General features: G+C 55.5%; 4 protein-coding genes and 1 long non-coding RNA gene across 10 annotated transcripts; 3 read left to right on the top strand and 2 right to left on the bottom strand.

Moving 5' to 3' along the window:
* Nucleotides 1-1,395: 1,395 nt before the first annotated feature.
* TAFA3 (TAFA chemokine like family member 3) lies at nt 1,396-7,270 on the bottom strand. Of its 2 annotated transcripts, XM_045478678.1 has the most exons (6): nt 7,215-7,270; nt 5,915-5,968; nt 4,474-4,589; nt 3,643-3,792; nt 2,652-2,776; nt 1,396-1,544 (listed from the first exon to the last, which is right to left on the bottom strand). In XM_045478678.1, exons 3-6 carry the CDS (start codon nt 4,586-4,588, stop codon nt 1,533-1,535), a joined length of 402 nt encoding a protein of 133 aa, XP_045334634.1. In that variant the 5' UTR covers nt 4,589; nt 5,915-5,968; nt 7,215-7,270; the 3' UTR covers nt 1,396-1,532. The 2 variants fall into 2 exon arrangements, with proteins under 2 accessions (XP_045334634.1, XP_045334633.1); XM_045478677.1 differs by lacking the exons at nt 5,915-5,968; nt 7,215-7,270 and having other exon boundaries at nt 3,643-4,251; nt 4,474-4,580.
* LOC123598462 (atherin-like) lies at nt 4,585-7,890 on the top strand. Its single transcript, XM_045478676.1, has 2 exons — nt 4,585-5,976; nt 7,034-7,890. The coding sequence occupies exons 1-2, from the start codon at nt 5,892-5,894 to the stop codon at nt 7,651-7,653; spliced, it is 705 nt and encodes a 234-aa protein (XP_045334632.1). The 5' UTR covers nt 4,585-5,891; the 3' UTR covers nt 7,654-7,890.
* Nucleotides 7,891-10,496: 2,606 nt separating this feature from the next.
* On the bottom strand, nt 10,497-16,212 carry LOC123598461. Its single transcript, XR_006712614.1, has 3 exons — nt 16,143-16,212; nt 14,978-15,077; nt 10,497-10,634 (listed from the first exon to the last, which is right to left on the bottom strand). It is a non-coding gene; the product is annotated as an uncharacterized LOC123598461 (long non-coding RNA).
* On the top strand, nt 11,472-16,806 carry PPM1J (protein phosphatase, Mg2+/Mn2+ dependent 1J). Of its 2 annotated transcripts, XM_045478668.1 has the most exons (11): nt 11,472-11,854; nt 13,200-13,314; nt 13,826-13,936; nt 14,036-14,113; nt 14,399-14,511; nt 14,797-14,881; nt 15,429-15,547; nt 15,752-15,815; nt 15,968-16,075; nt 16,192-16,343; nt 16,488-16,806. In XM_045478668.1, exons 1-11 carry the CDS (start codon nt 11,529-11,531, stop codon nt 16,633-16,635), a joined length of 1,419 nt encoding a protein of 472 aa, XP_045334624.1. In that variant the 5' UTR covers nt 11,472-11,528; the 3' UTR covers nt 16,636-16,806. The 2 variants fall into 2 exon arrangements, with proteins under 2 accessions (XP_045334624.1, XP_045334623.1); XM_045478667.1 differs by having other exon boundaries at nt 11,473-11,854; nt 13,826-14,113.
* Nucleotides 16,807-19,310: 2,504 nt separating this feature from the next.
* Nucleotides 19,311-25,382, top strand: RHOC (ras homolog family member C). Of its 4 annotated transcripts, none has more exons than XM_045478673.1 (5): nt 19,311-19,416; nt 22,697-22,860; nt 23,394-23,514; nt 23,849-23,979; nt 24,731-25,382. In XM_045478673.1, the coding sequence occupies exons 2-5, from the start codon at nt 22,705-22,707 to the stop codon at nt 24,902-24,904; spliced, it is 582 nt and encodes a 193-aa protein (XP_045334629.1). In that variant the 5' UTR covers nt 19,311-19,416; nt 22,697-22,704; the 3' UTR covers nt 24,905-25,382. The 4 variants fall into 4 exon arrangements, with proteins under 4 accessions (XP_045334629.1, XP_045334628.1, XP_045334631.1 ...); XM_045478672.1 differs by lacking the exon at nt 19,311-19,416 and adding an exon at nt 19,942-20,036; XM_045478675.1 differs by lacking the exon at nt 19,311-19,416 and adding an exon at nt 21,367-21,418.
* Nucleotides 25,383-25,452: the final 70 nt, after the last annotated feature.

The following is a 25,452-nucleotide window of genomic DNA, read 5'->3' as shown; positions in this document are numbered from 1 at the left end:
TTGGTTTGGCTGCTTGGGGAAGAAGGGAAAGAAGCAGGGAGAGGCTGAGATTCAGCCTCAACCCATCCTCTGGGGGGGAGAATTCAACATTGGTCTCTGCTGACACCCCTCCCCTCGAGCTCCACTCCCTTCCACACATGCCCTGTGATCCTGGTGATCCCAGCTGATCCCAGCTCATCTTCACAGTCACTGAGCCTGTAATTCTTTTACTGATGAGATATCCAACTAGCCCATATCTCTGAGTCTCTGAAGCCTGCGTGTCATTCTGACTCTGACAAACCTCAATCCTGGACAGAGGCTCCATCCAGCCCTGCAAGGGCTCCTCTACTGCCCAGCAGGGCCTTTGAAGGGAGAGGACTGTGACCAACTCTGGACTCCACCCAGAGCCTCTCCTGAAGCCAGCGCCTCTGGGAGTTACATACAAGCCTAAGCATTCGGGGAGGGATGCGTCAGCCTAGACAATAGGGCTGCCAGCTCAGAGTATCTCAGGTGTAACTGGGCCAAGTGACCTCTGAGCTATCATGGGGGCTGTTAGTAATTTTGGAGGCTGAAGGCAGAGTGGAGATCCAGTGGTCCCACATCCTAGCATCTAGGTATTCTGGATTACTTCAGATAACAAGGACCTGTTCTGGCGTCTCCCAAGAAAAATGGTGCTGCTCTCCTGCCAGTCCTTTGCAGGCTCCTGTTCCTGCAAACATGGAAGGCCCAGGTTGGAATCCCACATCCGGGCTAAGTGAAAGGTCTGAGAGATTTGGGAGCCCAAACTGGGAGATCTTGACCAACTCATCTTAGTCTCGGGGACTCAGCTTCCTCATCTGTTGAAATAAGCAAACAAACAAAAACCTGAGGTGCTTGGATGGTGGTAATTTTAAGGTCCTGTCCGTCCCATACCCAATGAAGAGCCCAAACCAGGCCACACCTCTGCAGAAGCTTTGCTGGAAAGTTGACTGGCTTCATCTCAGCTTTCCTTCCCCAAGTCAACCCGGTCCCATGCAAATGAGATACAGCTGGTCTCTCATCAAGGGGAGGGGGTTTCCCCTCAGCATGTTGGCAGCTTGCTGGATGTTCAGACCCATGTGAGGGAGGGAAGTGGAGGGGGGTGGATGTGACCTCTTGTCTTCATGCCTTGTGGTGAGGAGGTGGCTGAAGGGCCGTGGGAGTCTCACCCTCGCACCCCCAACAGGCCCACAGCATGTGACCCGGAAGCCGCACACAGTGTTTTAACCTGAATTAGCTCAATTGTCTTTCAACAACTCTCCAATTTGACTGGACATCCCTCAAGGGCAGGGACGGTATCTTGACCTTCTTCTGGATCCTCCAGGAGAACCCAGCACAACACTAGGTATGTGGCCGGAGATCCGTCCTTATCGGCTGAGCAACTCAGTTGAAATGTCCCTGGAAAAAGTGATCTTGCACTTGGCACAGGGCGTGTGTCCAGGTAAGTGAATCTCCATTTTTGCTGGCTGATAACGATACCATTCTTCAGTCCAGGGCTCAGTCAAGCTGTCTTGTCCAGGCCGTGACCCCAGGAGCTATCTTGTGACCTAGAGAGTGGGTGATGGGGGAAGGTTAGAGAAGGGAATGCCCAAGACTCCCCAGGAGATGTAGGTCATATAAAGGTCGTTGCTGTTGATCCCTTCTCCCTAAAGCAGTGCAGGCTGGGAGAGCATGGCTGGCGTGGCCCACACAAACATAAATCAAGCACCCCTCACCACTGCTTGCTTCGGAGTAGCTAACCAAACTGCAAACACCGCAATCTATAGGCTATAAACCCAAACCTATAAAATAGTGACAAATGTCACGAGCTCTCTGGTGGGTCTCGCCGTCTTCCGGTCTTGACTATACTCAGGATGGCGTCTCCCTTGCCTGCTTGCAGACAGGATGCTCTGCTTTACATCTAGTCACACTTTTTCTTGCCGTAACTCCTCCTGTTCTGTGTCCTACGAATATGTTGCTCTCTTCAGAACCCTGAAGGCCACCTTCTCCTCTCTGTTTACATGTCTGCTTGTCTGCTGTGTGTGGTGGTGGGAAGGGAAGGCAGAAGGCAGGCTTCTGGCTTGCCCCAAGTGTCACTGATCTGCACAAATGCTGATGACAGAGCCATGCAACTGATTAGTTATGACACACATGGAATTGCTAATGAGTTTGATAAAATTTTAATTACCCCTTGTTCTGCGGGGCAGGCAGCAAACCATGAAAGTAATAATTCTCTTGGGTGCTGTTGCAGTAAGATGAGAGGAGGACAGGTGTGAGCTGCAGGGAGTTAATCCCGGGGGTGGGGTGGGTCTGCAGCAGGGGTGGGTGGGCAGAGATTCCCCTCAGAATTATCTGAACAATTTCCTAATTCTCTACTTCGTTCTTAAGGACCTGACATTTTCTGGGAGTCAGACTCCCCCTGGGAAGAAGAGGAAACGAAGGCATATGGAGCATTAGGGATTTGCCCAGGACACATAAGATTTCAAATCCAGAGGCTCTAACTCCAGTCCCTGGAGTCGAGACAGTCCAGGGGACTGACCAGGGATGTGCCCACATGTTTCACGGATCTCCCCTTGGGATGCCGACAGCCTAGACTCCCAGGCTCCCGTGCCCCCGGTTCCAGCCCACGTGAAAGGGGAAGCGTAGGGTGGGGTGAAGTGGCCATCGCTGGATACCTTGGTGGTTTTGACTTTGTGTCCGCTGCTGCAGCTCCATCCCGACAGGTCCGGGAGCACTTTACACTCCTCCCCCGGCAGGCAGGGCTCCATCTGACACCACCACTTCTGCAGGACGATGGAGGCTGTGGGAGCAGGAGGCAGTGAGGGCAGCTCTAAGCTGTCCTGGAGTACAGCATGCAGTCAAGGGCGGGGAGTCTGTGCAGAATGAAGTGCAAGTTTGCACACCGCTGGCTGTGAGCCCTGCCTTCCCCTGTCTTTCCCCTACTCCGGGCTGCTCAGAAAGGCAGTACTCAGGCTGAGGCTGGGGCACACAACCGTATCAAAGTCAATCCCACTGACCCCTACGTGTCACCAAGACAGCACGGGGTGAAGGCAGGGGAAGTTCTCCAAGGAACCCTTCAGTTGAGTCACCATGGCATTAGCAGAGAGGCACGGTCTTCAACATACCCACTTGGCGGTATGTGAGCAAGTGTGAAAGGGCTCCACAGACCAGGAGTGCAAAGCAGGCATGCATGTGAGCACAGGTGGGCACGTTTACAACATGGTCACGTGAGTGTGAGCCTACGAGTATGGGTGCAATCATGGGGGGGAGGGGTGAGTGAAACATCTGTGTCCATGTGAGGGGAAGGTCAAGGCCACAGGAGAATGGGCAGGGGTGTGTGTGTGTGTGTGTATAAGAGACCTCGGAGGCGCAGGAGGAGAGGTCAAGGTCTGGGGGAGTTAAGTGTGAGTCTGGCAGGATACGTGAGAGGATTCGTGTGACAGAATGCATCTGCGTAGCGCCTGGCAGCGAATGTGGATGAGAGGGAGGGATGAAGTGGGGATGGTCCGTCTGCCCTCCTCCCCCCAGAGGTACCCAGCATTTGAGACTGATTGCCAAAGCCCTGGGATGGTATGAAACCATATCCCGAGCAGATGGTGTGGCCTAGACAGACCTCCTTATCTCTGTGATCAGGCCCTCCCCGCCGGGTCCCGGCCTCTCACTCACCGTCCACGCAGGAGGGCTTTGCCCGCGTGGTGCCGGCCACCTGGCCGGGAAAGCAAGAGCATTTGACAGTCTGGGAGCGCTCCTCGATGCGGTTCCGGTTGCAGCAGCGATGAGCGGCAATCACCTCGCAGGTGCCCTGCTTCACAAGGACTGAAGTGGCCAGACAAGATGAGGTGCCCAGCCCAGGCCTGCAACCCTGCTCCCCTCCCACCTGCCCTGCACATCCTCCAGGCCCTCCTCCCCGCCGAGGGGAGGGGTGTTCAAGAGATTTCCAACTGCAGGGGAGGAGGAAACACAGGAAATCCTCCTGCTGCTTCAGTGTTCCTATCCTTCCTTCTTCCCCAGTCAGGCCACACTCAGCCCTCTTTGGCGGAGCCTGGCCCTTGGGTGGAAGAGAGGTAGGATTCCCCACCAGCCCCCACTTCCTCTGGTTTTGTCCGGTTGAGGGCAAGGGCCCCGGGGGCTTACAATGCGTGGAGAGGATCGTGGAGAGGATCATCCGCTTACACAGGCTTTAGCCATCCCAGAAGGAAAACCACAGAATTAGGCCAGGAGGCAAGACTTAAGCCTCCACCCCAGGGCCTCTCTCCCTGCAGAACACCTTCTGGCCTGGAAGGAAAGGTGAGCAAGGGGTTTGCCCACACCTTCTCTGGGCTGGGATAGCAGAGGGGGGGTGGATATTCCTGGGCGAAAACCAGAGAAGGAGTCAGAGCCCCTAGAATCTGCACCCTCAGCCTCGGAGATCTGCCTGTGTGGAATAGGGTGGGGTGGTGTCCAGCTCTCCAGGCATCCTGAGAAACCCTGTCCCAGGCTCTGCCACCTCCCCCAAACCTGTGGGAGTTGGCGGCTGCAAGGAAGCTGAGGCGAGGAGGGTCCACAGCCAGGCCAGGTAAAGTGCCAGCAGCCAGGGGCCCGTGCTCCAGTTCTGAGAGGTCCTCTCACGCATCCTGCGGAGCGAAGCACACACCCTGCTCAACTCTGGGCAGGAGCTCCCCGCAGTCCAGCCCCAGCACCTCCGTGCCACGCGCTCTGGGAGGCACAGAGGTGGGCAGAACATGCACACCTTGTCCCCAGGCAACTCCCGGCCTGGCACAAACCATACAAAGTGGTGAGCTCTACAGTAGGGAAAGGGAGCAGGGAGACTGTCCTGCTGGGAAAAGCACAGACAGCTTTGTGGGGGAGATAACATTTAAGAGGGTGTTGAAGGATGAACCAGACGTGGTCCCTTGGAGAGCTGTGACACAGAAGGAACCATACTGCTGACTCCCAGTTTTTGAGCCCTTGACCCAAGCACTTCACATACATGCTTTTGCAGCCTTCACAACTGTCCTACAAAGTAGGATTATTTGTACCTATTTGACAGATGAGCAAACTGATACTCGAAAGGCTGGACGCAACCTAAACAGCCATCAATAAGGCATGGGCTAAATACATTGTGGAGCATCTGTACAAATGCAGTTACATCCAGGCAGCTATAAAATAGACTGAGGAAATGCTTTAGGTACTGAGCCATGCAACGATCTCTAACGATAATCCACCATTAAGGGGAAAAAAGCGAAGTGCAGGATGGTGTGTATTAAATGCATAAAAGGGAAAGATTATATATGTTGCTTAAATATGCATAAGCTAGCCCTGGAAAATATACCAACGAAACATAGTAACATTGATTGCCACCAAAAAGGGGAACTGGTTGGCTGAGAGATGGAGGTAGAAGGGAGACTTATCTATTGCTTTTTTATTTTTTCGGGTTTTGAACTGTGGGAATGTGGTAGCAATTCAACTTAAACAGATTCAAATTAAAAAAAAAAAAAAAAGAAATGAAATGAAATGAAACTAGGGCTAATAGTTAATAGAAGTCAAATGACTGTCCAAGGCCAGGCAGCATGTTGGGTGGCAGAGGCCCAGAGCACAGAAGCCTGCCCTATTCCTCCTGCACCACTTTGCTTCTCCTCTTCTCCCATCCCTGATGGGTCCCGCCTCCCATCTATCCCAGAGGAGGAACCGGAAATGGAAGGGATCCCAAGGAAGCAGAGGCATAGAGCAGCAGGGAGCTGCCCAGGCATAGAAGGAGCCTGGACCATCCTCTCTGTTGCACTGCTGGCCCCTTGGGACATTATTGGGGTCCCTCAGGTGTCAGCACCATCCTGGGAACACCAGAGGCCAAGCCAAATGCCAGAACTTTGGACAGAGTGCTTGATTTCTGTACCACGCCCCCCCCCCCGACCCCCATCCCCACTTCAACTGTCTCCATGTCAACTGTCTCCTCACTCACCTTTTTGGGGATCTTTCAGCTTCTGTCCATCCACTGGCCTCAGACTCACTCTACCTGGACAAGTAAGAAAGACTCTTGGGGGCCTGCAAGGGTTAGAAGGAGCCCATGGTCCTGTAGGGGGTGAAGGAGGGCCCAGGTAAGGACAAGGGGTGGCACTGAAGTAGAGGCCAATTCTGATGCTTCCCCAAGGTGCAGGGCAGGACACAGAGTCTCTCCTCTGCCTTAGGAATTCTCAGGGATCCTTGCAGACTGTGGGAACAGGTAGGGCAGCTAGCCTGAGCAACCTAAGGGTTCCTCTGCCCCATGGGGGGGGGTATGGGGGAGGTGAAGTGGGGTGGATGGTAGGGAGGGGTCTAGGAATCAAAGTTATCTCTGCTCTGGCCTTGGGGTGGGGGGTGGGGGGAGCTGAAGGCCAGTGAAGGATTCCTGAGCAGGCTCTGACAGAATTCTGCTCCAAGAGACACCTGGAAAAGACCCCAAGGTCTTGAATCCTTTTGTCTCTACTCCCAACCCTCACTGCACCCCTGTCCTGGACTCACACAGAGCTGGCTTAGCTCTGCCACCCTCACCATTTCCCTTCCAGAGGGCTAGAATGGGGTTCCTCTCAGTCTCTAGCCTCAGGGGCCCCAGCTCAACAGCTTCTCCATTTCTCCCTATGGCCTCTCATCCCTCAGCCTCTGAGGGGAGGTGGAGCGGAGGCAGGTGGGAAGGTGAGGCCCAGAGAGGACTATGGGGATGGATGGAGGAAGTGGTGCCAATACCCCAGGAGTGTGCTCCGCGGGCAAGAGCTTCCCAGAAGGTTTATCTCTTTTCTGAGTAGGTATCTCCTCTCCCCGTCGCCCTCAGGAACCTTCATTCCCATCATTACAAACCCAGCTTTGTCTTCTCTCAGGCAGTCCTCATCCCTTTTCTCTCTGAGCTGCCACACCCTCCAAGCCAACTCTCCCATGAGCCCCAAGACCCAAAAGATGGGCAGCGTGCATTTGGGCTGAGCTCTCTGGAATTCTATTCCCTCCTTCAGAGAGACGGTGGAGGGGGCGGGGAAGGGAAGCTTCTGAGATTTTCCTGGGCTTCCACTCTCCTGCCTCAGTTTGCCAGGCTGTTTTTCCCAAACCCAAGATGCAGGCTATGGGGAGGCTGAGTTAGCAGCCCGCATACCAGCGTGGAGTCGAGGATGTGGACCACAAGAGCCTTTAAGCTTGCACTGCCTTCTCCCGGCCTCCTCCAGCGCTCGCCCACTCCTCCAAATTCTGAGCCCCCACCCTCCGGATCTATCTGCCCCACGGCGGTGCCCACTTGCCTCTGAGTCCGGCACCAAGACTCCGAAAGGCGGACTTCGGGCCGGAGCGGCCGGCTTGGGTGCGTGTCGAGTCTGGAGCCCTGTGTCCCTCACCAAGTTGCGGCGTCCGGCAGGCGACGGGGCTCCGGCCAAACTGGCATCACGGTCGTGCCCGGCGCCGCTCCGCAAGGCTCAGGCGGGGTCCTTCCGAGGCTTCCGCCGGCAGCCCAGGGCGCGCGCAGCTGCCGCCGCCTCCCGGTCGCCGGGGGCCACCCCCGCTCCGCCAGCCCCTCTGCGGGCGCCACCGCCTCCTCTCGGACAGCTCCCGGCGGGCGGGCGAGCGGGCGGGCACAGGCGGGCGCAGCGGCCCCTGGCGGCCGACGGAAGAAGAGCGAGGAGGGCCCGGCCGGCCCCCGCCGCAGCAGTCCGGGTGAACACCTCCCTGGTGCAGGCCGGGTAAGCCAGAGAGGTCCCCGAAAGCTCTCCGTCTTGTGGCTGCTGGGGTGGGGTGGGGGGCTGAGTATAAGAAGGGATTGCCAAGATCTCCAGGGGGGTTGAGTCTTGAAGATTCTAGAAGTGCACTATCCAGAATGATGGCCACTAACCACAAGTGGTTATTGAAATTTACTTATGGGAGTGCCTGGGTGGCTCAGTCGGTTAAGCCTCCAACTCTTGATTTCCGCTTAGGTCACGATCTCACAGCTGAGTTCAAGCCCTGCATCTGGCTCTGTGCTGACAGCCTGAAGACTGCTTGGGATTCTCCCCCTCTGGTTCTGTCTGCCCTTTCCCTGCTCATGCTCTCTCTCTCTCACTCACTCCGTCTCTCTCTCAAAATAAATAAACTTGAAAAACTAAAAAAAAAATAAATTTACATATAAGTTGGGGCGCTTGGGTGGCTCAGGTGGTTAAGCATGGGACTTCTGCTCAGGTCATGACCTTACCGTTTGTGACTTCCAGCCTGCATGGGGCTCTGTGCTGACAGTTCAGAGCCTGGAGCCTGCCTCGATCCTGTGTCTCCCTCGCTCTCTGCCCCTCCCCCACTCTCACTCTGTCTCTCTCTCAAAAATAAACATCAAAAAATTTTTTAATTTAAATTTACATATAAACTAAATAAAATCTAAACATTGTTTCTTTTTTTAAATTTATTTATTTTGAGAGAGAGAGAGAAAGAGAGAGAGAGAATGGGTACCTGCGCATGAGTGGGGGAGGGGCAGAGAGAGAGGGAGACAGAATCCCAAGTGGACCCTGCACTGTAAGCCCAGCGCTCTATGCAGGTTAGAACTTACAAACCATGAGATCTTGACCTGAGCAGAAATCAAGAATCAGAGGCTTAACAGACTGAGCTACCCAGGTGCCCCTAAACACTTTATTTGCACTCACCACATTTCAAGTGCTCAATAGCTACAAGAAACTAGGGACTACTGTACTGAAAAGATACAGAACATCCCCAGCATTGCACCAAATTCTATTAGACAATGCACTTCTAGATTGGTATGTTAGCCCTCCACTATGAAAATGTTAAAATCCAGGTGGGAAGAGCAAATGATCTTTGCTCCACCCACCCCGTCACAATGGGAAAGTTCTAGCTGATGTCTAATCTAGAGGGTGTCCTTCCCTCTGTCCCCTTCCCACAACAGCAGACCCTTCTTCCCCAAAGAAACTGAGGCAGAGTGGAGCTGGAACCAGGTGGGAAGAGGCCGCAAGCCAGCGGGGCGGTACCGGGGGTGGGGGCGGGCAGCCCAGAGCAGGAGGAATGGTGTGGTCAGGGGCAGGAAGGACTAGCGGAGGTATGAGGTAGAGGCTGAGCAGGCAGGAGGGCTGATAATTGGTCTCTATGGTTGATGGCTGTGAACCCCAACTTGAGATCCAAACTTGAGCCGGTATGTTCATTATATAAGCTACAATATAAATGCAATTTCTAATTCTTTACAGGGTAAGATTTTGGATGTGAAAGCCTTAAACAAATGGAAGAAGGAAATGGTCTGTGAATTTTTCTCTTAACAGGAGGAACACTCTTCTACTTTAAGAGGGCTTTGGGATTGGAGTAATGGGGTGGGGAGAGGTAAGAGGGGAAAAGCCTAGTTCTGAACTCTGAGCCACTGCACATGGCCTAGGATAAAAGGGGTCTGTCTTGAGGATGCCCAGTTGCCCTCACTGGCTAGGGCCACACACATTCCTGGCAGGGCCAGGCACTGAGCAGTCTCAGCTCTCAGCAGAGAAAAATATCTCCCAAGTCTGCCTTCCTACCCCACCCACTTTTCCCACTCACTTTCTGCTGCCTCAGGGATGAGTAGAAGTGATGACCTTCTTACCAGGTTCTGGGGCAGTCTGAGGAGGGAGGAGGTGTGATGATGCCAGGGATCAGAGGTAAGATGTTCAGAGACAGGAGAGCCTTAGGATTTAGTCGGGGGGTGGGGGGTGCTGTTCTGGAGACCAAGAGTGCTGCTGACATCCCTGATGACCATCTGGTGCTAGAGCTAGGGGTCTCTCTGTCCTGGCTCTGTGGCCTATTTGCAGCCACACCATGATGGGTGCTGTGAAGAGCAGGGATTAGGGAGCAGGGTGACACAGAGAAGTGGTAAGCAAACTGCCCCAGAAACACTGAATAATAAAAATAGACGGGATGTTATATTTTTCCATCAGTCTTTGCTTGTGCTGTTGTTTATGCCATTTATCTGACAGCTGGTTCCTGTTTTTCTCAAACAGGAGGGAAATACCCATAGCAGCACCATGCTGTTTACCCCCCCTTTGCGTTTGCCACTCTATGTGCCTTTGGGTCTGATTTTTCTTTTCTTTGTGACTTCTATTTTTCTGGCTGTCTCTGCCCAGAGTGCAGGTATAATTACAGCAAATATAAAGACCTGAATGATCATTATGAGATTTTTATTTGGAAGCTGCCAGGAAAGCCACCCCTTCTGGGGGCACACTTCAGCTCAGGAAGAGACACACCTACGTTCAGGAAGCATTCCGCCCACAGAGCACAGAGATGGCATCCCAACCACAGACTTGGTGCCAGTGATTCCTGAGGGCTACTCCTGTCTTGCATTAGGGCCACAAGGGCCTTGTCCTCATTTGGACAGTGCATGGGGTAGGAGGTTCTCTGGAGGTCTACTGATTAATTCCCTGTAACCAGGTTTGGGAACAGGGCTCTTTGAACATCAAGTTAGTGCCACCTTTTCCTTTCAGATAGGTGCTTAGCCTGGCCTCTGTCTCCCCCTGGCGGTACGTACAGAACTTGTTCGGCCTGCAGGTTTGGCCTCTGTCTTGAGTTGAAGGTGGAAGAGGAAGAAGCCCTACTCTTTGCCATTCACCTCCTCCTTAACCCTTCTTCCACCATCCCGACAAATTAGCTTGGTTCATCAGACGGAATCGAGTTTGGGCGTCTGGGGACTGGCACGGGTGTGAGTCTCTCACTGACTGTGTGACCTCTTGAGGCAAGTTCTGTAAAATGACAGGTGCGTCATCGGTAAAAAGAACGTAATAAAATCTACCTTTAAGTGTTGCTGTGCAGTATAGATGGCCTACTATATAGAAAGCGCTTTGTAGCGGGCCTACTATATAGAAAGTCCGCCATAAATAGCAGTTATTGTAGTTATCCTTACTAAATATTCCTCTAGCCCTGATTAGACCTCAGGGGAGGTCTAAATGGGGCTGGGGGAAAGGCGGGAACAGGGAATTGGATCCTGAGAAAGAAAGTGAAGTCGGAGTGGTAACCGCTCTCCCAGATCTAGAGGTCATGGGGAGCAGGGCCCTCTCAGGAGCCCAGGAAGTTACCCCCAGCTCCCTAATTCAGGATGGTCCACTCCAGCCCGCCTCGTTCACACCCCCACAGCACACCCAGCACCAGCTGGCTCGCCTTCACTCTCACTCCAGCAGCCCCAGCCAGAGGTGTTGTCACACCAGGTGCCTCACACCCAGCGGTCGCCGAAGCTGCTGGTTTCGCTCTGAGGTCATCAGCTCCATCATCCTCCGGGCTAGCTGCTAGGAACGGAAGGCGAGGAGACACCACCCACCCCGTCACAATGGGGAAGTTCTAGCTGATGTCTAATCTGGAGGGTGTCCTTCCTTCCGTCCCCTTCCCACAACAGCAGACCCTTCTTCCCCAAAGGAACTGAGGCGGAGCGTAGCCGGAACTAGGTGGGAAGAGGCCGCGAACCAGCGGGGCGGTGCGGGGGCGGCCCAGAGCAGGAGGAAGTTTTCCCGGGACCCGCCCTGCCCTCGCGGAGCCAATGGCCGTGGAGAGCCCGCAGGAGCGAGCACCGCCCACCGCGCGCCCTAGGGGGGCGGGGCCCGACTCGGGGCGGGGCCACGCCGAGGGCGGGGCAGGGAGGCAGCATGCTAAACCGGGTGCGCTCGGCCGTGGCGCACCTGGTGAGCTCCGGGGGCGCCCCGCCTCCGCGCCCCAAGTCCCCAGACCTGTCCAACGCGCCCTCCGCGCAGCCTGCCGTCCCTCCAGAAGCGCCCAGGAGCCCTCCGGCGAGGGCTGGGAGCGGGAGCTCGGCGCCCGCGAAGACAGTAGAGGCTCGAGCGAGCTTCTCCCGACCGACCTTTCTGCAGCTGAGCCCAGGGGGGCTGCGACGCGCTGACGACCACGCTGGCCGGGCTGTGCAAAGCCCCCCGGACACCGGCCGTCGCCTGCCCTGGAGCACGGGCTACGCCGAGTGAGCGTCCCCGGGAACACCCTAGCCAGGATGGGACCCCCAGCCCTTACTTAGACCCTTCCCCAGCTGGGCATCCCCGGTGCTGGGATGCGTGCCCCTGGCGGCGCTCGGCGCTGGGAACTCCCTTCTCCCAGGACCTTTGCTATCCTCTGGGCTTCGGGCTGCACCCCCTCCCAGCCGCTTCTCAAGTCGGTGCAGTCTTCCTCAGGATCTTCCAGCTCGTTGACTTCCCTCACCCGCGCCGCCTCAGGACCTTGTTCCCTTCCAGAGCCCGGAGCCCGGAGAGCGGAGGGCCCCGTGAAGGATGAGTTGGCCAGTTCTCTGTTGGGGCCCGGCAGTTTAATGGCTAGGGGAGGCGGGGCTTCAAGGAGGCTGGGGGCGCTTTTCATAGAGGAGATGGCAGCCAGAAAGATTCGCTCCCGGGCTTCCCGACCCCGGCGCCCCAGTTCCCTGTCCCTCTTACCGTTCCCCTCCCCCTCCACACCCAGAAATAGCCCGCGACACCAGGCGGCCTCCGGCTTCCCCAGGGGCGGGGGAGGGGGCCGCCCGGGAAGCAGGAGGGTCCCCTTTGAACGCCCCTTGGCGGGGGCATTGCGCTGGCCAGACAAAGTCGCGGACCCCCGGTCGGAGTGGCGGGAGCAGCCAGTTTGCTCCCAGGCCGAGTGTATTTTTAATGCATCTACTGGGAAAGCAGAGCTTTGAGGGAGACAGGGGCGCTGAGGTCGCTGAGGGTGGTGGCTGGTAGACGCGTGGCCCCACCGCCAGCTCCTTTAGCTTTCTATCTGAGAAGAGTTGGTGGCTTATGTGGCTTCTGCGCAGTTCAGGTGGGCTTCCACCCCTACCCTATTTCAATTCCTCTTTCCCTATCTGGGCTGGAGCACTGCCTCACTGCCAAAGCAGCAGAAACTTTCACTGGAAGATTTTAAGATAAAGGTGGGTGTGCCCATGAGGGTGGGGTGCTGTGGACCAGGCACTAGAAAAGTTGACTAGGCTTCAGGGCGGGATGTAGGGTCTTGGCAAGCAGGATAGTAAGACCTCCTGCTGCCCCTGTCCAACCCTTTCCCCAGCAGCCCACAGGGGTGCCCTCTTTGCAGGGGATGGGGGAACTGAGGCAGGCAGGTGCTGCTGCTGGCTTTTCTGTGAGGTGGTGGGGCCTGACACCCAGACAGTACTCCTCATGCCTTGCCCTGCCTCCCTTCCCCTCCTCTTTCTGGCCTGGATCCCAGGTGGCTGTGACCTTTCTCAGTTTGGCCAGCAGGCTAGAGAGGGTGTGTGTGTCTAAGGTGGGGGTTATTCCAGGACCTGGTCTGGTGTCCAACCTGATGTGGTCACTCTGGCCTGGCAGGGTCATCAATGCTGGCAAAAGCCGGCACAATGAGGACCAGGCTTGCTGTGAAGTGGTGTATGTGGAAGGTCGGAGGAGTGTTTCAGGGGTACCTAGGGAGCCTAGCCGAGGCCAGGTAAGCCCCCACCCCAGCCCCTAGCCTCCAGAAACCTGGTCACATCTCTTCCGGGGGATTCTAGGCATCTGGTTTTAAATCCGAGACATGTGGAAGACCTAACTCCTAACTCACTAGCTTTCTACCTCTGACACAGAACCTTTATGTGGCATTTGAACAGTTAGAATGTCAGTATAAATGTTCAGTTTTCCACTTAGAATATAGGTACTACTGTATTTATGGATGGTAATTAATTAATTACCAATATTTATTTTTGCATATTTTATCCTTGGAGTTTGGCTTTTTTGATGCTTTTCTTTCTGACACATAATAGGCCCTTGGTAAATGAGTGAACAAATCTTAATTTGCCTTTAATGCCAAACTCTGACCTCCTCTCGGATGTTTATATGGATGCCCCAGAGTCTTAACATAATACAAGCCACACACACACACACACTCTCTCTCTCTCTCTCTCTCTCTCTCTCTCTCTCTCTCTCTCTCTCCCCCTCACCTCCAACTTTTCCTCCACCAGGGACTCTGCTTCTACTACTGGGGCCTGTTTGATGGGCATGCAGGGGGCGGAGCTGCCGAAATGGCCTCCAGGCTCCTTCATCGCCACATCCGGGAGCAGCTAAAAGACCTGGTAGAGATACTCCAGGACCCCTCGCCACCTCCCCTCTGCCTCCCGTCTACCCCAGGGGCCGCAGGTTCCTCTGATCCTTCTCACTTGGTTGGTCCTCAGTCCTGCTGGTCTTCGCAGAAGGAAGTGACCCATGAGAGCCTGGTAGTGGGGGCGATTGAGAATGCCTTCCAGTTTATGGTGAGTGGGTGGTCCTGGCAAGAGCCTGCTAGGCAGCCACTCTGGTCAACTCTGGATGGGGATCAAGTGGCCTAAGTGGGTGACCCTGAGAACCCACAACACCTTTGAGGGCCTGAGCAGAGCTTGGTTCAGTAGGGAGGGAAGGAGTAGTTAGCTATACCCATGTCTTCCCTCCTCTCCTCCAGTGTGGCTTGGCTGGGCCAGTTTATTTCTGCAGATGGGGTGGTGGTTGTGTGCCTGGAACCTCTTCTTCATTCACCCCTTTGACCCTCCTTCACGTGGCAGGATGAGCAGATGGCCCGGGAGCGGCGCGGCCACCAAGTGGAGGGGGGCTGCTGTGCACTGGTTGTAGTCTACTTGCTAGGCAAGGTGTATGTGGCCAATGCAGGTGACAGCAGGTATGGTGGGGGTGTTGAAAATGCCTACAGGGGGTCCCACTCTCTGGGATGGGGGCATAGAAGACAGTGAGGTGGTGGGTTTTAAAAATCAAAAACTGGAGGGAGGGATGGGGTCAGGAGCAGTTACAGACATAAGGAAGGACCGGAAATAGCCACAAGGGGAGGAAAGATGGGGGTCTGGGTGAGAAACCCTAAGGGTCATTATGGGGAAAGCCTGGTCTTTCTGGAATTCTCCACAAGGGGGCTGAGGAGAGCCAAGCCCAAACCTTTTCTTTCTCTGGGCAGAGCCATCATTGTCCGGAATGGTGAAATCATTCCAATGTCCCGGGAGTTCACCCCGGAGACTGAGCGCCAGCGTCTTCAGCTGCTTGTAAGTAGGAACTAAACGCTCTACTCCCATTCTTTGTGGACTCTGTGGCTCTCTGTAGCCTATGTCCCCATCCCTACTGCACAGACAGCTCCTCACCTGCTCACTGGGAAGGCTATTCTGCAGACTACGGCTGACCTGGTGGAACATGTAGGAGGAAGGAACGTGGGTTACTCCAGTGCTCCCACTGTGGCCCCAGCTGAGGAAGGAAGTGGAGTCAGAAGTGGGGAAAGGAAATACAAAGGCCCATGAGAGGCAGTGTGGCTTAGTGCTTTAAAGTCCTAACTCTGGAGCTGGACTGCCTGGGTTTGAATCCCAGTTTGAGTACTTTGCTAACTGATCATCAGACGCTTCCCTTGCAACACTAGTTCCTGCCTTAAGGGTTGTTGTGAGGGTTAAAATGAGCTCCTATACGTTAGTATTAGAACAGCGCGTGGTACATGGTAAACTCCATTTAAGGCCCTACTGTAATTAACATCTATACACCAGGGTGTGCTGTAAGCCTAATGCTCCCTGGCCTCTGCTCTTGTCCGGCCACTCCCAACCTCAGGGCTTCCTGAAACCAGAGCTGCTAGGTGGTGAATTCACCCACCTTGAGTTCCCCCGCAGAATTCAGCCCAAGGAGCTGGGGCAGAGGATGCTGTACCGGGACCAGAACATGACCGGCTGGTAACACTTCCCTCAGAGCTGGGGCACGTTCCCATGGCAACACAACCAGTCCCTCACCAGCAGCAAGGTGGAAGCTGGAGGCTGGGCCAGGCTGGGGGTTGGGGGAATGTGGTCCTTCTTAGGGGTTTGTGTGAGGGGCATGGCTCCTAGGGGAGGGGGGGCTTTGATGCCTGGGTGATGCCTCCTGTACTCCCCCCTCCCCAGGGCCTACAAAAAGATCGAGCTGGAGGATCTCAGGTTTCCTCTGGTCTGTGGGGAGGGCAAAAAGGTAAACTCCATGGTAGAGGTGGGAGAGGGCAGGAGGACCCACCACAACTTGTCTAGGGAGGTGGAGGTTCTACCTGAGGGTAGGGGTGGGAGGGCCCACAGCTTTGGAGCCTGGGAGAGGGCTGTGGCAGCACCCACACTCATTCCCTTTAGGCTCGAGTGATGGCCACCATTGGGGTGACCCGGGGCTTGGGAGACCACAACCTCAAGGTCTGCAGCTCCACTCTGCCCATCAAGCCCTTCCTCTCCTGCTTCCCTGAGGTGAGCCGAATGGGGGCTACCTCAACCATTCCTTCCCTCCTCTGGGGGCCTCAGGCTGGCTTCTTACCAGGGTCCTTTTGTCCCCAAGCTCCTTCTTCACTCTCTTCTCCCACCAGGTACGAGTGTATGACCTGACACAGTATGAACACTGCCCGGATGATGTGCTAGTCCTGGGAACAGATGGGCTGTGGGATGTCACCAGTGACTGTGAGGTAGCTGCCACTGTGGACAGGGTGCTGTCGGCCTATGAGCCCAATGACCCCAGCAGGTAGGAGTTGTAGGGCAGTGGGGGGATGACAGTGGGGAAGGTAGGGGCAAAGGGAAGCAATGCTTGGGGACCCACATGAGGGCCTGTGTATCGATCTTCCCATTTACATGTTGGTACATGAATGTGCACGTGTGCTCCTGGCAGGTACACGGCTCTGGCCCAAGCTCTGGTCCTGGGGGCCCGGGGCACCCCCCGGGACCGTGGCTGGCGTCTCCCCAACAACAAGCTGGGTTCCGGGGATGACATCTCGGTCTTCGTCATCCCCCTGGGAGGGCCAGGCAGTTACTCCTGAGGGGCTCAGCCCTGACCCTGCCCCCACCATCCTAGCCTCTCCATGCTTACCCTCTGCCAACCCAAATCAGAAGTTGTCTCCCTGACCTTCTTTAGTGCCAACTTAACTGAAGAAGGGGTGTCAGTTAGATCCAGAATTATAGCTAATGGCAAATAAACCACATGGATAAAACGTGTGTCTTTATTTACTTTGACTAGAAACTGAAAGGCCCTTTCAGGTGGTGGAAAGAACCCCCCAAAGCCGTCCTAAATATGTAGTGCTCCCAGGCTCCTTCTTCCACCCTCTGCTCTTCCCACTTCACGTGCTCTCATCCATGTCCATGGCTTCATCCACCTGCTGGCGTTTTCCAAGTCAGTATTTCCAGCCCACGTCTTTCCTGAACTTGATGTTCACATAGCTTGTCTCCTGAACATCTCCTCGACATCCCACAGGCACTTCAACTCAACGTATGTCAGAATCCACCATTTCCCTACAAATGCGTGCCTTCTGGTTCACCATGCCAGTGGGCACCAGCTTATCGGCTCAAGTTAGAAATCTTGGAGTTGGTCACCTTTGGCGTCTGTCTTTACTCAGCAAGTGAATCGATCACTACATACTGTTGATTATATGTTACAAAATATATTTCGTATTTGTCCCCACCCCAACTGTTACTACTACATTAGCCTCCTAACTCCACGCCCCTGTATGCCCCAATGTGACCTTTCCACAGCGTGAATCTGATTGGTTATTCCCTGGAGAGAACATTTCGGTGGCTTCCTAGTGCACCTAGACCAAAATCAACACTCAACTCTTGAGTATGGCATACAAGGACATTCATAATCTAGCCACTGCTTCCTTCTCCAGCCCCATCTTTCAGCCCCACCCCCACCCTCCTGGGGGTTCCATAATTCTTTGGGCCTGTTGTGGCTCCAACTCATTTAACGTCTACACATCCATCACCTTATCTGGAACACTTCACCTGTCCTTCGGGGCTAGGTATCCCACAGCCCATGCATGCCCCCACTACAGCCACTGCCGGCTATAATGTAACTGTCTACACTAGGAGTGGGTATGGGGGCGCCTGGGTGGCTCAGTTGGTTAAGCGACCTACTCTTGATTTTGGCTCAGGTCATGATCTCATGGTTCATGAGATCGAGCCCCACGTGGGGCTCTGTGCTGACAGTGAGGAGCCTGCTTGGGATTCTCTCTCTCTCTCTCTCTCTCTGCTCCTTCCCCACTCTTTCTCTCTCTCAAAATAAATAAATATACATTAAAAAAAAAAAAAGTAGTGGGTATGGAGTAGCAGTTAAGGGCAGAGGCTCTAGAGTCCAGCTGTTTGGGTTCTGGTGCCAGACCTACCACGAGCTCTGCAACCTCTCTGAGCCTCAGTTTGCTTCTCAGCAAAACGGAGATAGCAGTGCTACCTTCTAGAATTGTTGTAAGACTAAAGTAGTCCATGTGTGTATGTAGACCCAGGTGCATGTAATAAGGGCTCAATAACTTGCTATCTTTAAGTTGTTTGTATTCCAAATTTAGACTGTCAGTTCTTTGAAGACAGAAATCAATTTGAACTGAGCACATAGGTCTCCATTCACACACAGCGTGTTTACTGAGCCAGTTAAGAGGTCTGGGGACCAAACTTCTCTGGACCTCAGTTTACTCATTTATCAAATGTGTGGGTTGCACTTCAGATCTTTAAAATCTGCGTGACTGCTGACATTCATTCATTCAGCGATTATGTCTTGAAAACCTGTTGTGTGCCAGGCAGTGTGCTAGGCAGTGGTGAGGGATGGGGGGTGGGGAGAGCATAAAGGACAGCAGGAAGAGAGCACCAACTCTGGAGCCAGACAGGCCTGTCTGAATTCTCAGGTACATACTAATAGCAAAAATTTGGGCAAGTCACTTCTCTGAGCCTCAATATCCTTACAGCCAAACGGAGATGGGTATACTTAACCCAAAGATCCATGATGAGTATTAAAAGGGCCGAGCTATATAGCGTATAGGTCACAAGCTAATGAAATATTGGTAGGCTTCCTCACCTTCCAACCTTCTCAGCCACTTCAACAGGAAAAGAGATACCTGTGCAGGTAAATACCCAAGGCGACGTAATGGACCGGGGCAGTGTCCCTAGCGGCACCGAAATAATGCAATGGGGATGGAAGCTGACTTCCCAGCTGGGGATCAGAAAAGGTTTCAAGGAGCGCCCTTTGAGGGGTCCACAGTAATTGGACTCCTGGAAACTCCAGGCTGGGGGAAGGACGGGCATTGTGAAGTGGAAAGGTGACCTGAGTCTCAAAGGATGTGAAAGGTCCTCAAGGTTGGGGCGTGATGTTGAGCGGTACTTACTCCGCAGGATTTTACGAGAGGAGGGCGGGCGTCTTCCGCAGCCCCCCTCCCGCGAGGTCCCGGGGCGTGTAGGCGCCGGTGGCCGGTTGGCCACGGGAGGGCAGCAGCGGCCCCTTCCGACCCCACCCCGAGTGCCTCGCAACTTTCCCGACGCCGGTCCACCCCTGCGGGCTGGAAGGCGGAGCAGAGACTGAGTCCTCGAGGGGGCCCACACGCCGCCCACTCCCCAACCCGCCCGGCATCCCACCCTCGACCCCCGGCCAGCGGCGGGGGCCAGCAGCTGTGGCCCCCGGCTGGGCGGTGGGCGGGCAGAGCCAAGGGCCGCCCCCGGCCGGTCCCTCCCCCAGCCGGGTCCGCCCCTCCCCGCCGCTGCGCTGAAGGAGGGCGGGGCGGGGCCCCCCGGGTCAGTCTCAGCCTCCCGCATTGGCCGCGCAGCTGGAGGCAGCGGAGCGGAAGGTACCCGGGCCGGGGGCTAGGGTGGCGGGGCGTCCCAGGAACTCGACCCCGGGAGAGCACTTTCGCTCCCTTCCTCTGGGCCGGAGCTCCGGGCGCCGGCCGGGGAGGGGGCTTTGGACAGAGCGCGGGCCGCCCTTCTTCCCTCGGGACGCGGCGTCTGGGCTGTGCGGGGCTCGGGCCCTCTCGGCCCCTCCCTGGGCTGCAGCGAGGGCTCCTCCCCACCCCCCCCTGCTCCGGGAACTGCCCCGCAGGGCCTCTCGGCTCCTGTGTCCGAGCCTGGGTCCCTGCCTTTCCCCTCCCGGCTTCCCGGAACCTGCCCCGCCGGGCGAGAAGCCAGGAGGCAACTTGGGTCTCCGCGAGGGAGCCCAATTCCAGACTCTGTAGCTCCCAAGCTGGGCGGCCCGATGTGGACCTGGGGTGGGGTGTGGGTCCGGGCACAAATCCGGGTGGAGGTGGGAATTCCCCCAGGCCAGGCCGGTGGAATGGCGGGAATAGGGGCGTGGTGTGGCCAGTGGGGGCTGCCACTGCTCGGAGAGGTCTGGACACCTCCCCAGAAGCTTCCTGGAGTGTGCCTGGGGAGGGAGGTAGGGGAGATTGGGAAGCATCCAGCTCCTTTTTGTGTAAGTAAGAATCTCCTCCCTTCCAGACCCCTCCCTTACACTCCCCAACCCAGGATTATCCTGGGGCTTTGGGCTGGGAGGATGCAAGGCTGCGTCCTCTTCTCACTTCTGGTTTTAAAGTTGAGGTGGTATCTGATTCCTTTCCTAGACCTTAGGGCTGATCCGCTTTGTACAGCCTACCTCTGGTTCATCTGGAAGTCTAGGGAATGATTGAGGAGAGGGCGGGATGTCTGGTCTCAGGGAAGGCTCCAGGAGCTTCAGGCTCCATTCCAGCCTCTGTGTGGTGTTTGGTTGCCCATCTTAGGGTCAGTGGGGCAGTTCTTCTGGGGCTGCCTCTAATAGGGAGCTGTTGTCCTTGCCATGCTGGCCTTGGGCCTGGTGTCCTGGCTTGGCCTAGGCCAGCTGCCCTTCTTGCCCAACTGAGAGCCTGAAGGGAAAGTCTTCTAATTGAGCTGGGGGCTTCAGAGTACTTAATGCATGCCCTTGCCCCTGAGTTCTGGCCTGTGGCTCCCACCATGGGGTGTCATCTGAACTGTCCTGCTGCAGGCAGGTAGTGGCATCCTCACACCTAAACAACTGGTACTCACCCTGGTGGTGACTGTCTTTCATCAACACTGCCCATCCCAGGCGGGGCTACCCCAGCCTGTTTTTGTTTTTTTGTTTTTTTTGTTTGTTTTTTTGTTTTTTTTTTTCACACAGCTGGACCAATGGAACCAGTGGGAGTGGGTGGGGGGAGTTGATCACCTGGGCAGAATTTCCGGGGAACCCCCTTTTTGAAGGTGGTTTCCAGTTTTGGAGGAGATCGGCTGGCAGGGTGAATGCCTTCTTGCCTGTCTTGGGGTATCAGAGAGAGAGCCCCTTTTGTGGTGGGGAGTGTGTGGCTGTATCCTCTGAACTCCTATAAATTCTCTCTGACTCATATCCACTTCCTTTCATCCCAGTTTTGTACGTGTGTGTGTGTGTGTGTGTGTGTGTGTGTGTGTGTGTGTAGGAGTGGGAGGCCACCCAGGATCCTACTGTTGAAGAGAACTAGCTTTGGGCTTGGAGAATTCGCTTTCCTAAAAGGCAGACCAAAGCCAGGCTGTGAGGTGGTGGTATGTGGGGAGTACAAGAGTTCAGCCCAGTTTGACAGGATGTGGGACTGAGAGAAAAAGCCAGGTCTGGGGCAGAGATCAGGTTACCATCCCCTTCTCTCTTAACTACTCCTTGCCTGGCTGGTGCTGGGACTGGTCCTTGTTCAGCTCTTTTTTTGGGAGCTCCTCCCAGCTCAGGCTCTAGCCCCCTCCCCCTTCCCTACAGCCTCGACCGACCGCCTCTCAGCTCTCAGAGCCCGCCCTCTCTTCCTCCGAGGCTGGAGGCCTGGGAACCTCAGCCGGCTGGAGGTCAGCTCCTCTCCCCAGGGAGGGAGGAAGTGAGGCTCAGCTCAGGGGCAGGGAGGCTGGGTAGGTGTGATGAACTGTGCAGATGCTTGCTCTTGTGTGTTAGGGGCCGGGGACATATGGAAACCTTGGGAAGCTGACTCCTCGCCCTGAGTCACAGGGAGGGGTGGGCAGGGCCTTGGGGTGAGCTGGACAGAGGAGAGGAAGGGGCTGGTCCGCGGGGTGGGTGGAGGTGATTCCCTAGTGGATTATTCTCAGTCACTCTGCTGTGGTGGATGTGTGGCTCCCTACAGTGTGGTCATTGTCCCCTGCCTGGGGCTGAGTGACCCAGTGTTGCTGCCAGGCCCAGAAGGAAGGGGGGAGGAAGGCAGACTGCCCGAATGTGGGCTGTGGGCACTGCCGGGACTGAGCCTTCTTTGTGTGACTCGGGGCTGGCTTTAGGGACTGGGATGGGGTGGGCCAGGGAAGCCGGTTGGCTGCTGCCACTGCCCTCTGGGTTTCCTTCTCTCTGCTCTCTTTCCCATCTCTGGAGTGATACGTAGAAAAGGCTCTAACAGAGTCTCGAGTCACACAGCCCTGCTTTGAGTGCCATCCCTGCCACAGCTCTGAACACACGTTATAACCTCACAGAGCCTGTTTCCTAGTTTGGCAAAATGGGAAGCACACCATCGATCTTGCAGGCTTCTGGGAACTGAAGATGATTTTTGTGGAAATGCTCAGCATAGTTTCCCTTATCCACCTGCCACCTCGTAGCTGGTTCTACTAGCCTGTGGTCTTGGAGAGGTTGCCTTATTTGTGACTGGGCAGGCAGGACTTGTCCTGAGTGAGGGACAATGTGTTCTTGATTGGACCCTAGCAATTATTAAACTTTAGAAGTATCAGAATCCTGGTAACAAAGTCTGACTTGAAGCCCTGATATGTATAGCAGATAAAAGCTGGCCCTTCCAGACATGTCCCTGATCCCCCCCCTCTTAAGTGTCTAGGGTCCTACAGTTGGTGGATTAGATCAGAACTCCTGTTTTCTGGCTCCCTGATTCTTCCACCTCCCACCTCTGTATTCTAATCCGTCTAGGGAGACCTGTCCCTGACCCTCAGATTAGGAATTTCAAGCTCAGTTGACTGAACGATTGGTTCTTGGCAAGAACGTGCCTGGGCAAGCCCCTATCCCTCCCTTCCCTCTCTTTGCTGGAAGCCTTGGTTTCCAGGTCTTGGGGGGCCCCAGAGAAGTGTTTTTGGATATATTGGCTTTTCCCTACATTCTCACTGCCTCTTCCCTGCCAGCCCCAGCCATGGCTGCAATCAGAAAGAAGCTGGTGATTGTCGGAGATGGGGCCTGTGGGAAGACCTGCCTCCTCATCGTCTTCAGCAAGGACCAGTTCCCAGAGGTCTATGTCCCCACTGTCTTTGAGAACTACATCGCAGACATAGAGGTGGACGGCAAGCAGGTGAAGGCCAAGAACCTTCCCCGTCTCCCCCTGGGAACCCCGCCCCCTCCCTTTGGACCTTGGATGTCCTGCCTCACCACCCATGTCCCTGCTCCACTCTCCCTGCTGGAGCCAGTACAAGTTTAAGTGAAACTTTAGTTTTAGGAAATCTAGATACACCTCCTTCTTCTCTACGCCCTGGCTCTATAACCCGGGCCCAGTCCTTTTGCCTCTGAGCTTAAGCTCCTTTGACGGCAAAGTGGGGATAGTGGTCAGGCCTCCTTCAAAGGTTTTTGTCACTTAAATCAGATAGCGGTGCTCACGAGGGAGCTCATAAACTACAGAGATCAAGCACCCATGTCTCAGGATTTCTAAGACCTCACCTTATTTACATTGTGTGATGGTGATTAGCGCTGTCCCTGGCATGTAGCAAGTGCTCAATAAATGTTGAGTGAGCCACAAGGACCAGTGGTTTCAGAAGAGGACCTCTGGGTGGCAGGGGAGGGGTGTAACTGGGGCCCTCAGGCCAGCTACTCACAGGGCCTATGCATCAGGTGGAGCTGGCTCTGTGGGACACGGCCGGGCAGGAAGACTACGATCGCCTGCGGCCTCTCTCCTACCCGGACACTGATGTCATCCTCATGTGCTTCTCCATCGACAGCCCCGACAGCCTGGGTGAGGTGGGGGTGAGGGCGTCGGAGAAAAGGCACTGAGAACCCCTTGGAGTCAGCCAACCAGAGGTAGCTCTCGCCTCAGCTCCTGTCAGCCACCATCAGAGGCCAAGGCCGGGGGCCTTGGGACAGGGCCCTGTCAGCCTCCTGCACTGTGGTGACTCTGGCCCTGGGGAGGGCTCCAAGGGTGTACTGTGGGGGCAGAGGGGCTTTGATCTGTGAAAGGGACTGTTGTGCTGAAGAGCCTCTAACACTGCTGGGGGGAAAGAGGGGGATCCTGGGGGGAGCTTTCTAGCCTAAGTGGAGGCACCAACACCTGTCGGGACATGTCTGTGCAGAAAACATTCCTGAGAAGTGGACCCCGGAGGTGAAGCACTTCTGTCCCAACGTGCCCATCATCCTAGTGGGGAACAAGAAGGACCTGAGGCAAGATGAGCATACGAGGAGAGAGCTGGCCAAGATGAAGCAGGTGGGTGGGGCTGCCAGGCCTGGAGCCCCCGGGACAGATGACCTCCTTAGGGTCTTCTCTCCAGTGGACTTCCCAGTGAGGCAGTGGAGGCCCACCTCCTACTCCCTGGCGAGGAAGAACGAGAAGGGCTCTTGCTCTCCGCTACCATACCTGATGAAATTGTCAGAGAATGCAGTGATTTGTCCAGGGTCACTTGGACGTTTTATTTGCTTCCATTCTTTGGGGGTTGGGGCTATGAAGAGGAACATCCGTCTTCAGAGGCAGCTTCTTATAATAGATCTTTTGCTTGAGGTGTGGGCTGACTCCAATGCCGGTGGGCCCGCATGGCCAGAAGGCCCAGAGTGAGGGAGCTGGCTTACCTGGTAGGTGGCTCTCTAGCCAGAGGCCAGAATAAAGAATATGGACTCTCCTACAAGGATAGTTATGGCAAAACTTTCAACCGGGGGGCAGATATGCTCACGTCTGTGCGTTAGAAAAATTTTGGCATCCGTAGGGCACTTATTGGAAAAAAGCGAGAACGGGCGGGAGACTGGTTAGGGGGTGCTGGATGCTCAGGCCAGAGAAGGGTGTGCCATGGGATATAGGGCTGATGGAGACATCTGATGTAAACATTAAGAGTCTTGGGTCCTGGCCCAGAAACTGCCCAGGGCTGGAAGATGCATTTGTCCTAGTCACTACACTCATGGCTAAAGTGGGGAGAGGTGCACTTAGCCACCAGCTTCCTTTAACCTCTCGACTTCTGTCTTCCCAGGAGCCCGTGCGATCTGAGGAGGGCCGGGACATGGCAAACCGGATCAGTGCCTTTGGCTACCTCGAGTGCTCGGCCAAGACCAAGGAGGGGGTGAGGGAGGTATTTGAGATGGCCACTCGCGCTGGCCTCCAGGTTCGCAAGAATAAGCGCCGGAGGGGTTGTCCCATTCTCTGAGACCCGCAAGGCCTCCCCTGTTCCCCCTTCCCTTCATAGGGTTGCAGAGCTGCCCACCTCCTGGCCCCAACCTCTTAGGGCTCCTTGCTGAAGGCTCCCTTTTCAGTTCCTTCCAGCCCAGGACTGCATCTGAATTTCTGAATTTTGCCAGCCCCCCCTCCAGCAACCCCGTGGCGGCCGCGGCCTGGCCCTCCCTCCCTATACTCTGGAACCTAGGGCAATTCCCTGCCCTTCCAAGAGCAGAGTTCCTCCTCCTGCTGCCTTGGTCCAGGGGTGGGGCTCTTGATCCCTTCAGCCTTCCCCATAAGATCATCACACACCAGCACTTTATACACTTCTGGCTCACGGGAGTGTCTGGGGTATGGGACTTGGAGGGTGTAACCCAGAGCCCCGGGCCCCTGACGGTTCTGCTTTGGACTGGGGCCTAGACTCTGGCTCTTCTTGGTGGGGGGACACGAATAAAGGCCACAGGCTCCAACATGTGTGTGGCAGCTTCCTGTCTTTCTCTCCTGGTCCCTGCCTTGGCTGTGAGCCGAGAGTCCCATCTC

This window comes from Leopardus geoffroyi, chromosome C1 (assembly GCF_018350155.1).
Source record: "Leopardus geoffroyi isolate Oge1 chromosome C1, O.geoffroyi_Oge1_pat1.0, whole genome shotgun sequence".
NCBI classification, from domain to species: domain Eukaryota; kingdom Metazoa; phylum Chordata; class Mammalia; order Carnivora; family Felidae; genus Leopardus; species Leopardus geoffroyi.
This window is presented reverse-complemented; position numbering and strand designations above follow the sequence as displayed.